Below are 12,688 nucleotides of genomic sequence, written 5' to 3'. Positions count from 1 at the left end.
ATTACCCAAACTTCTGACATATCTAAGTAATCTTTCATGCGGCACAGTGAATGGCAATTTCATTTTGCACGTTAGCAAAATTGCTGGGAAATGAAGATGAGCATTTATGAAGCTCTAGCATTAAGATGTTAAATTGGACTCTGAATGTATTTTCAATTTTAATCTCCTTCTTCAGCGCTCAGTAGCATCAACATGTCTCAGGCTGTTTCAGAATTTCCTTTGCAGTCCCCTATCATTTAGTGACACAATGATTAAGGATGTTTCTGTATTTTCTTTACGATCTCATACTGAGTTTTTAAATAAACTTTAAAAGAGTGTAAGCCTGAGAGTGAACTGCTTTTACAATAGCAAAAAAGTGCGTGTGAACATGTCTTTCTGAACCTGCTCTCCAACACAGTACAAATATTAAATAAAAATATTATATACAGTCCAAACTCATCCCCTTAATGCAGTCTATTTTTATCACCATAGAAGTTAATAATAAGATAAAGTTCAGCTCAAACTTTCTCTCTCCTTCTAGGGTTCCTCCATTCAACCTGTGTAGCTCCCACCCTAGAGCTTCTATGTCTAAAAAGCCCTCCCCCCTTCCCTTATATCTGGTAGGGTAAGGAGCCATTTTTCTCAGTAAGTCAACAGAACTCTCCTACCCTTTCTCCACAGGCTCACACCTGCTATTATGGTGTGATGTTTTAGGTAAATGCTGCTGGCCTGTTACAGTCTGATCTTTAAGGTGTGTCTACACTACAGCTGGGAACAAGACTCCCAGACTAGGTAGACAGACTCACGCTAGCAGGCCTTGAGCTAGCATGCTAAAAATAGAAGTGTGGACACTGAGGTTTGGGCTCTCAAGCCCACCTGATCCCTTAGGCTTCAGAGCCTGAGCTCCAGCCCGAGTCACAATGTCCACACTGCTATTTTTGATGCACTAGCTCAAGCCAAGCCAGTGTAAGTCTCTCTATCTGGGCTCGGAGGCTTGCTCCCAACAGCAACATAGACATACCCCTGGCACAACAAAGTAGCCGCTTCAGTTATGCAATAGATCTCAGGCCTTATGCTCAGTTACACTACCAGAGTGACATAAGCTGACCAGCTACCTTAAGGCCCATTAGTGTAACTGAGGGTCAGGCCCTTAGTTCTTTAGAGTGAAGTTTGACAGGCCACTGGACTACAATGTGAGCAAAGGAAGGTGACAGAAAAGTGATGTTTAAGTAACGTGAATGGGAGGAGTTGACCAATGGAAAGGGAATCTAAGTTAAGGTTGGCACGGCCTTACGCACATAATTTTCTGTGCTAACATAATTACATTTGAAAATTGTTTGTAGGCTAAAAAAGTCCAAGCAGCTTTAAAGAAGCCTGTTCAAACCAACAATTATTATTATTTCCTGGATGGATACGTGATAAAATGTCTTTAAAATATTTTAAAATAATTTGCCATACAAGTCCAATCCATGATCCTGTGTGGTCTCGGCTCTGTTCCCATTAGCTCCACATTATAATTTCCCATCCAGCATAATTCCGCACACATGACCTTCTCTCCTTAGGAAACAATCATCGTTCTTACTTTTAAAACTTGGCTACCATGGAGACTGAATCAACCCTCACCCTGAGAAAAGTTAGTCTGTCACACTCAGGGTTAGTGCTTATAGTCTTGGTAGATTTAGACAGCTGAAATGAAATCTGCCTCCAAAAATACAGACCCTCCCATTCCATTACTGTTAAACTGAGACTGAAGCACAGGCTGTTTTTCTTTCAGTTAGTCTCTTAAATTGCACATTTTAAACAACTTATAAATAAAAATTGATAATTTTACTTTAAAATCCAGTTAGTAGTGGAAGAGGAATGTTCTGGGGTTGGTAAGTAGATATTGAGCCTTTGATCTGTAGGTCACAGCTTTCAAGATAGCTGGGATCAGAAGTGACTAAGAGCCATTACTGTTTGATGGATGCTCAGCAGCCTACCAGTATGTGAAATAATGGCAGTGGTTTCAGGTCAGTGTCCAATAATAGACAGATTTCCACATTACGCAAACCACTATCACAACTGGAAATCTTGGCAGAGAGGCCAAGACTTGATTGTGGCATGGAGATTAGTTCTAATCTCTTACTCCAAGAGGAGTATCCGTTGCATTAGGTTTGAGGCAAATTGGCAGGGCAGAGAGGTGATGCTTATGTTACTGGTACCCCTGCTGTATCTATTCTGCAGCTAGTCGGGGAATTCTGTCTTGAGTGCTGTCAGTGGGAGTCTTTCACAGTTATAAATGGTTGGAAACTTTATGGGGGTGGCAAAGGGAAGAAATTGATGGAACAAGGGAGCAGGATCAATTTTTTGTGTGAGGATAACTAATGAAATTGGGGTATTTGTAGCCTGGGTGCTCACCTGGGATTTTAAAATTGCATACACTTTGCATATGCAAGTTTTATGCAAAAATCCTCAAGCTTTATACAATGTAGGCAGGCCTACTCTTGGCAGAGACATGGAGTGATCCATCTAGAAAAGGAAGCCAAATTCTCTAGTCCTTGAGTATGTGAGGCACTTACTCTGCCACAGAGCAATAAAATGAAAGCAATAGAACATTAATATTTAAGTTACAGCAGGTGGCTCTTAGATGCACTTTCCCACATAAGAAAAACAAAAACAAATCTTCCTATCCACAATAACCTAACCTTGCCATCCCAATCCCCTTAGCAACATCATAGCAACCTCCTTCCCACCCCAGGAGAGCCAGAGAAATATTCAGTGACACTCTCTCCCCTTTTTCCCCCTCCAAAAAATATTGACTCTACTGCTGTCAGTGGCATAGGGCTCTTCATAAGATTTACATAGCCCAAAGCTAGTAAATCCTAGCACAAGGCATGGGGATAGGTGGGGAATCCTTAACCAATAACAGGAATGACTAAATGAGCATATTATGTATTCCTAACTGCATCGAAGCCATAATATATCATTTGACACACATTTTAATGAATGCTAATTCCATTGATTTGATTTCAGAAACTTTTGCATCACAGACAAGTTGAACTATAAATGCTCTCTTTGCTAAGCTCACCTAATTTCTTTTTGCAGACATGTCACCAGGGCCGGCTCCAGGGTTTTGGCCGCCCCAAGCAGCCAAACAAACAAACAAACAAACAAACAAACAAAAAAGCCGCGATTGCGATCTGCGGCGGCAATCCAGCGGAAGGTCCTTCGCTCCGAGCAGGAATGAGGGACCGTCAGCTGAATTGCCGCCAAACAGCTGGACGTGACGCCCCTCTCCGAAGTGGCCGCCCCAAGCACCTGCTTGGTAAGCTGGTGCCTGGAGCCGGCCCTGCATGTCACTAGGAGGTAACTGACAGACTGAGAAATTGTGTCAAAACGGGGACTAATACCGCAGTCAGGTAGCATATCACCCTTTTCATCTCCTTTTGTAAGTTGTTTACAGTACCAGCTTGTGGATTTTTATTGTACGTTTGGGGTCACATTCTCAGCTGGAGTAAACAGACTGTGATGGCGCAATACCAATTTACCCCAGCAGCGGAGCAGGTCCTCTGCATTCAAGTGTCTTTACCTAACTTAATTTGCTTTCTCACTATTCTGTTAAAAACACCAATAAATGCCACATTTGTTTCATCTAAGCTGACTGTTAGGCTGTTTTATCTGGGAAATTACTGTCTGGCACTGCTGAATGGAAGCTGTCACTCACCTTCTGGGAAGCACAAAAGGTACGTATGGGTCAAGTGGTAGGAGAAGCCTGTAGTGTGGCTATACATAGCACTGCCACAGAAAGATCTGCAGGTACCATTGTGGGCAAAGAGCCAAATGATGTATGGCTACAGGATGCTGTCATAATTACAAATCTGTGTTTAGTTTTTTAAAAAAATCACTTCTAGTATATCTTTAATGTTCAGGAAAAAGGAATGTTAAAAATTGACATTTCTGTTCAGCATTTCTGAAATATGTAGTAGTGTTCCACAAGGATATAATTTCTTTCAAGACATTAAATACTAGCAGTTTGTTCTGAAAGGAGGTGTATAAAATACATACAATATGATCTTAATGTAGTGTTTTACAAGGAATGTGTTATGTGCATGTGATCTTTTTGTTAGACTAGACTTTAGCGGTTAGCATCCACAAAGAATTGCTGGAGCTAAATGTATATGATCTTACTGACAACATGACATTTATACATTATTAATTACAGTATTATTATTAGTGATTGTAAAACAGGAAAGTTGAAAATCCAGGTGTTACATGTTCAATGTTGTGAAGAATTATGTATTTTTATTATTTGCTTTCCCCACCATCAATAAGATGCTGCTTGGTCTCCTCATAAAGACCACCAGTGTCTGGCAGATAGTGAAGTATGTCATATCAGGCTCACTTCACAGCAATTCAACATGAACAACAGTGCTTAGCAACAAGCGTCCATCTCCCCAGCCCTTTGATGCTTGAAGTAATGGGACATGCTTTCCTTTCTGGCTGTACTGTGATAACCTGTTTCATGAATGTTAGTATTCTCTTTGGCCCTCCAGCAACGGCTAATTAATACTCAAGTAACAGCATGTAGTGTATGAATACAGAATTCGGAAATCACTTAATTCTCTTATTTTATGGATTTGATTATTTAAAACATCCTTGTGTTATTCAGACCTGTGAGTTAGCAACATAAGAAAGAACAACTTATTAATGTAGAGACCAATTGTATAGATTCAGAAAAAATTGGACTTTGTCTCGATACATTTGGATAAAGAATGCTAAGATAGCTCAAATAATACCTCTCTGCTTTTCCCCTCCCTCTTCCTTCCCCTTCTCCCCCAGTTCCCTTCTCTCCTTCCCTGCTTTTTTTTTTTTTTTTTTTTGTATTATTGTTACCACCACCCTAACATGTTATGTCTGTGTAACATTTTCCAATTTTATATTGACTGGTCTCATAACTTTGACAAGTTGCATAATTTTATTGATATCCTGTGAAATGTGGGGCATTTGGTAACATATACAAGTTGTGGGCCTTTTTGTTATTGTTGTATTTTTTATTGTTTGTTTCTTTATGAAAATAAATAAAAACACACCCCAACAAAACCATCACTGGTTGTGCCAGAGTAGGGACATGACAATTTCAATCCAGAAAGATAAAATTCTTGTTGCAGAGTCCAGAAACTACATGCTGTTCTTTGGGATTGTCATTTTGAAAGTGAATTATACCTAGAAGACAGGAGTGCAATATTTGATTCTCTGCTCCATTAGAGAACCCCCCAAAGTCCTGAACCTAAACATGATGTTTATTCACCATCATATTGATCATGTAGTTTCTGTGTTCAGTCTTTTCCCTCCTCTCCCAAGTCTCTGTTTTTCTTATTTAGTCTAGAAGCTCTTTGGGACTGGTGCTCACTCGCTTGTACTGTACCTACAGCAATGGGACTCTGATCTTGGTTGGTTAATGGTGCTGCCATAATACAAATAAATTATAATAAGCATTACGGTCTGAGGGAAAGACAGCAGGATTTTCAAAGCCCAAATATTTTGTGCTTAAACCTGTAGTTACATGCAACAATATGTCATTCTGAGACAATCTAACAGAGTGTACTGTTAATGGAGTATCAGGTTCTTTTTGGTTGACGGCCCCACTGGCCCATTACCAGGTAGTGCCCCCTCCATCCCACATGGATAACCCAGAGATCATCTTAGGAGCTGCAGGAGCTTAAACAACACTTAACCTAATGGTTCACAGACTTTTAATGGGACACTTTCCCTCCTATGCTTGGTAAATAAACTGGAAATGTCAATCTGTCTATTTCAGTGTTATCCCTCCCACCAGGTGGCACCCCGGACAGGGGCGGGGTCCAACCTGTCACATGCACGCCTTACTCTTTATCTCATTTTACATTCCAGGCTTGTCTTATTCATTGTTAATGGTGTCCAAGGTGTTCCCCTTAGCTAGTACCAACATTCTGTTTCCAGCCTGCTGATTTATTTACCTCCCTAATCATCTCCCTCAAGAAATGAGGCCCCACCCATGTCCAATTACTTATGTCAAGCCAGGCTTACATTCCACTGCTTTTCTTTTTTTTAATATTAGCATTCGTTTCATTTACATTATATTCCTGTCTTTCTGGGCTTTCTTTTTTAAGTTCACTACCCAGCGACACGTTCCCAAGACTGGTAGCTGTAATCATTTGAACCACCATTGATACCAGGCTCAAAATACAAACCAGGCGGTGCTAGCTCACCTCCTCCAGTATAGTTCTCCAGGGTGTAATCCCACATTATAAACTTGCTCTGCCTTTAAAGCATCCTTCTGTAATTTGCTTTCATTATAATATAAAAAACTGGTACAAAATGTAAAAAAATCTTTCCATTTATTACCACAGGAGATTTGGGTGTGAAATAGAATATAGGCCAATTAAAATAGCATTCCCTGGGTCTGTATCAGAAGTGGCCCTCTTTAGGCACCACATAAAACTTATCACCAGCATAGGCAGTTTTTACTTTACCAACCTCTCAGCATCTCAACCGTACTGTGAAATTTGGAGACTGTTCCCCCAGAGTGAAGCCACATGCCAGCAACTCTGTTTGTAAGACATTACACCTGCACATGCAAGTGTCCTCCACTGCAAACAGCAGTACAAGCCTGGCACTTTCCAGACCTTGAATTGTCTTACAACAGTATTTGAGGAGGGAAAACAAATTTCTTCCACATTGTTACAGTGATTTCACATTTATCTTCATAGTATTGGGCCCTCATTAATTTTCTTACCCTGCACCAACTTGTGTCGCCTCTTGTGCCATTTTTTTAGCTTTTCTGTTGGGATAAAAGAGCGCATGTTTTCTTGCTCCCATAGCATTTAAGGCTGCTTTTACTTTGTATAGCACAGTGGTTCTCAACCTGTTTATCATTGTGGGCCGCAGGCTGAGAACCACTGCATGCCCCCCCACCCCCCACCCCTCCACAATCCCTGCGGGGCTAAAGCAGAGCCCTGGGTGCTGGGTCGGGCAGTCAAGACCCAGACCCCTGTGTGGGACTGGGCAGCTGAACCCTGTGCCCTGCAGCAGGGCCAGATGCCAGACTCCCATGTGGAGCTGGGCATCCGGAATGCGGGACACCCCTCCCCTGCGCGGGGCCGGACCCGGACCCTGCAGCATGGGGCCAGACAGCTGGAGCCTGGGACCTCGCTGTGCAGGGCCAAGGGGCCAGCAGCCAGACCCTGGGACCCCGAGGCGTGGGGCTGGACAGACTGGACCTGGACCCGGACCCTGCAGCGCAGGGACGGGTGGCTGTACCATGGGACCGCCCCCGTGTGGGGCCTGGCGGCCAGGCCGGGTAACTGGCAGCTGGAGCCTGACCCTGGAATTCCGCTGCATGGGGCTGGGCAGCTGCAGCCCGGAACCCTGCCACGCGGGGGCCGGGCAGCCTGACCCGGACAGCTAGCAGCTGGACCAGGACCCCGCATCACAGGGCCAGGCGGCCGGACCCCAGGACCCCATCGTGCAGGCCCAGGCGGGCCGCATCTGGATCTGGATCTCCCACCCCCAACAACGGTCTGGGTAGCTGGAACTGACCCCTGAGCTGAACCCCTGGAGGTGCTGCAGTATCCCAGCAAAACTCTAAATCCCAGCCCGCCCCCCACAACCTACCCACAGGCCCATCTCTCCTGGCCCCTGAAGTACTCACCAGCCCCCTGCTGGGAGTAGCGCTCCTGCAGGCTGCCTTACTCTCTGTCCCTCCTCCCCTCAGACAGCCCCGCCCCTGCCAGACCAGCAAATTTTGATTTTTTTTTAAGCACACAGCTGGGCCGCAGCTGTGTGCTAACTGGGCCACATGTGGCCCACAGGCTGAGAACCGCTGATATAGCATGTATTGCCCACATACTACATGTACTGTTATTATTAGAACACCTATTAAATAGGTGTTTTGTTAAATTTTGAGGTCCCTTGCTATGTTGTAAACAATTTAGTAAGAGAGACCAAATAAATCTTTTAATTTTGCTTGGCTTAGCCTTGTCAGCTGAGCCTTTGAACTGTCTTCTTTTTTAAAATGGTTTTACACGCCTGACATTCTCCTTTTGTAAATTGCAAATTATAAGCAAATACCATTTAATTTTCTTAAATATAAAAATTGAAGTTTAAAAATTAACAAGTTACAAAAAACAAAAACCAGTGAGCACATTTTGGCTTGCGCCCTGGTAACTGCAATGTTTTATTTTACTGCTGTCTTTAACGCCCTTATTTTAATTCTGTGGCTCGGCTAGCGGAAGCTTTAGTAAGCTGATTGCTACACTGAAATTTGTGACAGGCAGTATTTTTTTTAAAACTTACTAGGTGTTCCCTTCCCACCCCCTTTTTTTCTGCTTTTAGTTATTTTTTTACAACTGTTCCCAGGTTACACCTCCCCGCCCCCGATAGTATATTCGGAAGCAGTTAATCCATATTGGAAATTTCAGTGGCATTCAAAGGATCTCAGCAGATCATAACCTTTTCCTTACAAGGCAGGCTTTAGATGTAAGATCACAATCAAGGTATAGAATGTCACACTGAGTCATGGCACCAGTATGTTGGAGTAGCCTCTGAGACCTTTTCCACTTGGGAGTCTGTTGGGGTGAATTCTGAAAATTTATGTACTCAGTAGCCTCCCAGACCTAATCACCGAGGTTTCTTTATTAGCATACACTCAAACTACACTTGAGTTAATCAGGCTAAGTGTAGGGGGTAAGTACAGGGCATACCACACCTCCAAAGTTACAAAACAAACTTCTTCCACACTTCCACATTACACTGCATTTACTATACCTTGCATTACATGTTTTGGGACTGGCTTGGTTACTTTGTAGGAACCAATCCCTGTACAGCGTGCTCCGTCCATGCACAATTTACTCTTTACCTCATTTATATTCCAGGCTTATTTCATCCATTGTTATCTTGTCCATTGTAAATGATGTTCCCTCTTATCTTAGCTACTACAGATATTCTATGTCCAGCCTCCTGAGCTCTCAAAACTAGGTGACTGGGCAACAAAATGGCAGATGAAATTTAGTGTTGATAAATGCAAAGAAATGCACACTGGAAAACATAATCCCAACTATACTATAAAATCATGGGATCTAAATTAGCGGTTACCACTCAAGAAAGAGATCTTGGCGTCATTGTGGATAGTTCTCTGAAAACGGCCACTGAATGTGCAGCGGCAATCAAAAAAGCAAACAGAATGTTGGGAATCATCAAGAAAGCAATAGACGATAAGACAGAAAATATCATATTGCCTCTATATAAATCCATGGTACCTTGAATACTGTGTGCAGATGTGGTCACCCCATCTCAAAAAAGATATATTGGAATTGGAAAAGGTTCAGAAAAGGGCAACAAAAATTATTAGGGGTATGGAACGGCTGCCATATAAGGAGAGATTAATAAGACTGGGATTTTTCAGCTTGGAAAAGAGACGTCTAAGGGGGGATATGATCGAGGTCTATAAAATTGTGACTGGTGTGTAGAAAGTGAATAAGGAATTGCTGTTTACTCATTCTCATAAAACAAGAACTAGGGGTCATCAAATGAAATTAATAGGCAGCAGGTTTAAAACAAACAAAAGGAAGTATTTCTTAACATAACGCACAGTCAACCTGTTGAACTGTTTGCCAGAGGATGTTGTGAAGGCCAAGACTATAACAGAGTTCAAAAAAGAACTAGATAAATTCATAGAGGATAGTCTATCAATGGCTATTAGCCATGATGGGCAGGGATGGTGTCCCTACCCTCAGCTTGCCAGAAGCTGGGAATGAGCGACAGGGAAAGGATCACTCAATGATTACCTGTTCATTCCCTCTGGGGCACCTGGTATTGGCCACTGTCGGAATACAAGATACTGAGCTAGATTGACCTTTGGTCTGACCGAGTATGGCCATTCTTATGCTCTAATCCTATAGAACACTTTAAGAGAAAAACTCAAATCAAAATGGATCCAGAAAATGACCGTGACAAAACTAGGTTTTGCACAGTCACTGATTCCCATTGCAACTTGATGCATATGTATCTGATTTATATCAATTTATTCACAAATACCAGAATGGGATGCTGATGTGTTAAAGAGACTAAACAAGCAGTATTCTTGGTGCACCACTTGCATTTTGAAGAATTTTGATGTTAGCCTTTTCACATACGCAGCAAGCCACAACCTTTTGTTTTAGGGCCAACTCTGCTTTATCAGCATGTACACCTTGCAGGTGCATACTGGTGACTGGGAAGATTGCACATAAGTCATTTTGGGGCTTTGTAAATGGACAGAGATTTGATGTAACATAGTTTAAACAATGAAAATTTCCTGCTTTGTGAATAAAGGGGAATATAGAGAATATAGAATTTTAGTGAATTAAGCAAGAAAGGATGTAAATTATATTCGATACATCATAGCCCCCACCCCAACAAATAAAATTCAAATAATCTAACTACAAAATAGATAACTAAGATCCATCTATATTTCCATAGCAACCTATTCCTGTAGAAAATGTATCATTGCGTTAGGGCTTATTTTAGATATCTTATGTTAAGACACCGTAATATTTGTGTAGTACATCTAAAGATTTCCTGAAGATAAATCACTTGTCAGTGTGTATTTCTTTTACTATTTACAGTTTATAATTCCAAAATTCATTAATTTAATTAGGAAAATGGGTACTTAGTTTTGTACAAGTCAAATACATTAAACTAGAACCAGTTAAAAATGTGGTAACAACTGTTGTATATATAAATCTCATAGCTGACCTTAAAAAAAATGCTGTCATTCTTCCTGATGAATCCATTGCTTTATTTTTAAAGCAATACTAGTAGGCAGAAATATCTGTCCTTAACACTGATGGAAGAAGGTCCCTTTTGTACAGACACAGTGAAGCAACATATGATAAACATATAAGAAATTCACATTAGACCAGACCTCCACCATAAAATATGAGGCATTGATTTACCAGCCAAAACCATACAATTTCAACAGGCATGCTGGGACCAATGGCTTTTGAAATTAGTAGCAAGTGACTTACCTTTGTGCTGATCAAACACCGATGAGGTACTAAAATCCATTGTAGTCTATCTCATTATTTACTGTTAGACCAGGCAAATACCATCTCCGTGGTTTCCAGGGAAGAATCCCATATATTATAGTAAACAATATATGCAATGATAGCTGTCACCAATCTTCTTGTTTGATAATTAAATTTGCTTTACGGCTGCAGATTGTTGTCAAGGCAAAGACATTGTCACTCACATAATGAGAATGGTATATTCTGTTAGTTAAGGACCCTGTTAAAAAGATGTCTCCAGAAATGATCTAATTGAGCTTTTAGGTCTTGAAAAAACACTAGCTTAAGAGGGCAAGCTGTCTATGATCAGGCCTGAAAAAGACACTGCAGATCACCCAGCATCAGCAACAAGAATGCTGGCTTTAAACAAACAGAAATCTCAATGAGTGAATGAGGATTCACTATGGCAAACAGAGCATGTGCAAAACTGCCAATGCAATTTGGATGCTGGATGTACTCATTTTAGAAACCAAACGGCATATGCTGTGTTCACAGACAATGCTGTCTTAATTGACTATTATATAAATATTGTAGTAGGCATACATTCTGTAGTTTATTAATTAATCAGCCACCCACCTATTTAACTGAGTGAGTTTTGAATAGCATGAAGAACATAAATAAAAGGGAGTGACGTTTATTGCTGTATTTAATAGATAAGGTTTAAAAGTTCAATATAACTGTTCTCAGTAACTACAGTCAGTTGCAATAGAAGTCCTTTTTAATGTAAACATGTTTGGTGTGTTTTAGGCAGTGTTTTAATGAGATATTCCAATGCAACTTGTAATATACACATTTTATATTTACTCTCCTAGTCCTATGTCCAAGCCAAAGGAGAGGGAGTCCAGTTGTAGGCCTGTTACTCTGACATCAGTTCTGGGCAAGATAATGGAGAGGCTGATATGGGACTTGATTAATAAAGAATTTAAATGAGGGTAATATAATTAGTACTAATACACAAGGACTATGGAAAGTAGACCCCATCAAACTAACTTGATACTTTCTTTGAAGAGATTACAATGTAAACGTGTTGATATAATATATTTAGACTTCTGTAAGCTATTTGACTTGATACTACACGTTTTGATTAAAAAAACCTAGATATAAAATTAACATGGCACATATTAAATAGATTAAAATCTGGAAAGGTCTCAAAATGTAATTGTAAACAGGGAATCATCATTGAACAGTGTTTCTAGTGGAATCCCACTGGGATTTGTTCTTGGTCTTACATTATTTAACCTTTTTATTAATGATTTGGAAGAAAACACAAAATCATCACTGACAAAAATTGAGGGAATGGTAAATAATGAAGAGGACAAGTCACTCATACAGAGTGTTCTGGATGACGCGGTAAGATGGCCACAAACAAACTATGCATTTTAATATGGCTAAATATAAAGATATATATTTAGGTACAAAGAATGTAGGCCCTACTTACAGGATGGGGGACTCTATTCTGGGAAGCAGTGACTTAAAAGGTTTGGAGGTTGTGGGGGATGAACATGAGCTCCCAGTGTGATTCTTTGGTCAAAAGGGCTAATGCGATCTTGGGAGGCATAAACAAGGGGAATCTCAAGTAGGAGGAGAGAGGTTATTTTACCTCTGTATTTGGCACAGGTGCAACCACTGCTGGAATACTGTGTTCA

At 41.0% G+C, this 12,688-nt stretch overlaps 1 protein-coding gene across 1 annotated transcript in view; it reads right to left on the bottom strand.

The window, feature by feature from the left end:
* The window catches only part of ANKRD55 (ankyrin repeat domain 55), a 66,437-nt gene extending 55,394 nt beyond the window's left edge, over nt 1-11,043 (bottom strand). Inside the window, exon 1 of the mRNA XM_054031311.1 lies at nt 11,004-11,043. Coding sequence (XP_053887286.1) covers nt 11,004-11,043 — 40 coding nt within the window. The remainder of the gene's footprint in view (nt 1-11,003) is intronic.
* Between the last annotated feature and the right edge of the window lie 1,645 nt (nt 11,044-12,688).

Source organism: Malaclemys terrapin, chromosome 6 (genome assembly GCF_027887155.1).
Source record: "Malaclemys terrapin pileata isolate rMalTer1 chromosome 6, rMalTer1.hap1, whole genome shotgun sequence".
Taxonomy (NCBI): domain Eukaryota; kingdom Metazoa; phylum Chordata; order Testudines; family Emydidae; genus Malaclemys; species Malaclemys terrapin.
This window is presented reverse-complemented; position numbering and strand designations above follow the sequence as displayed.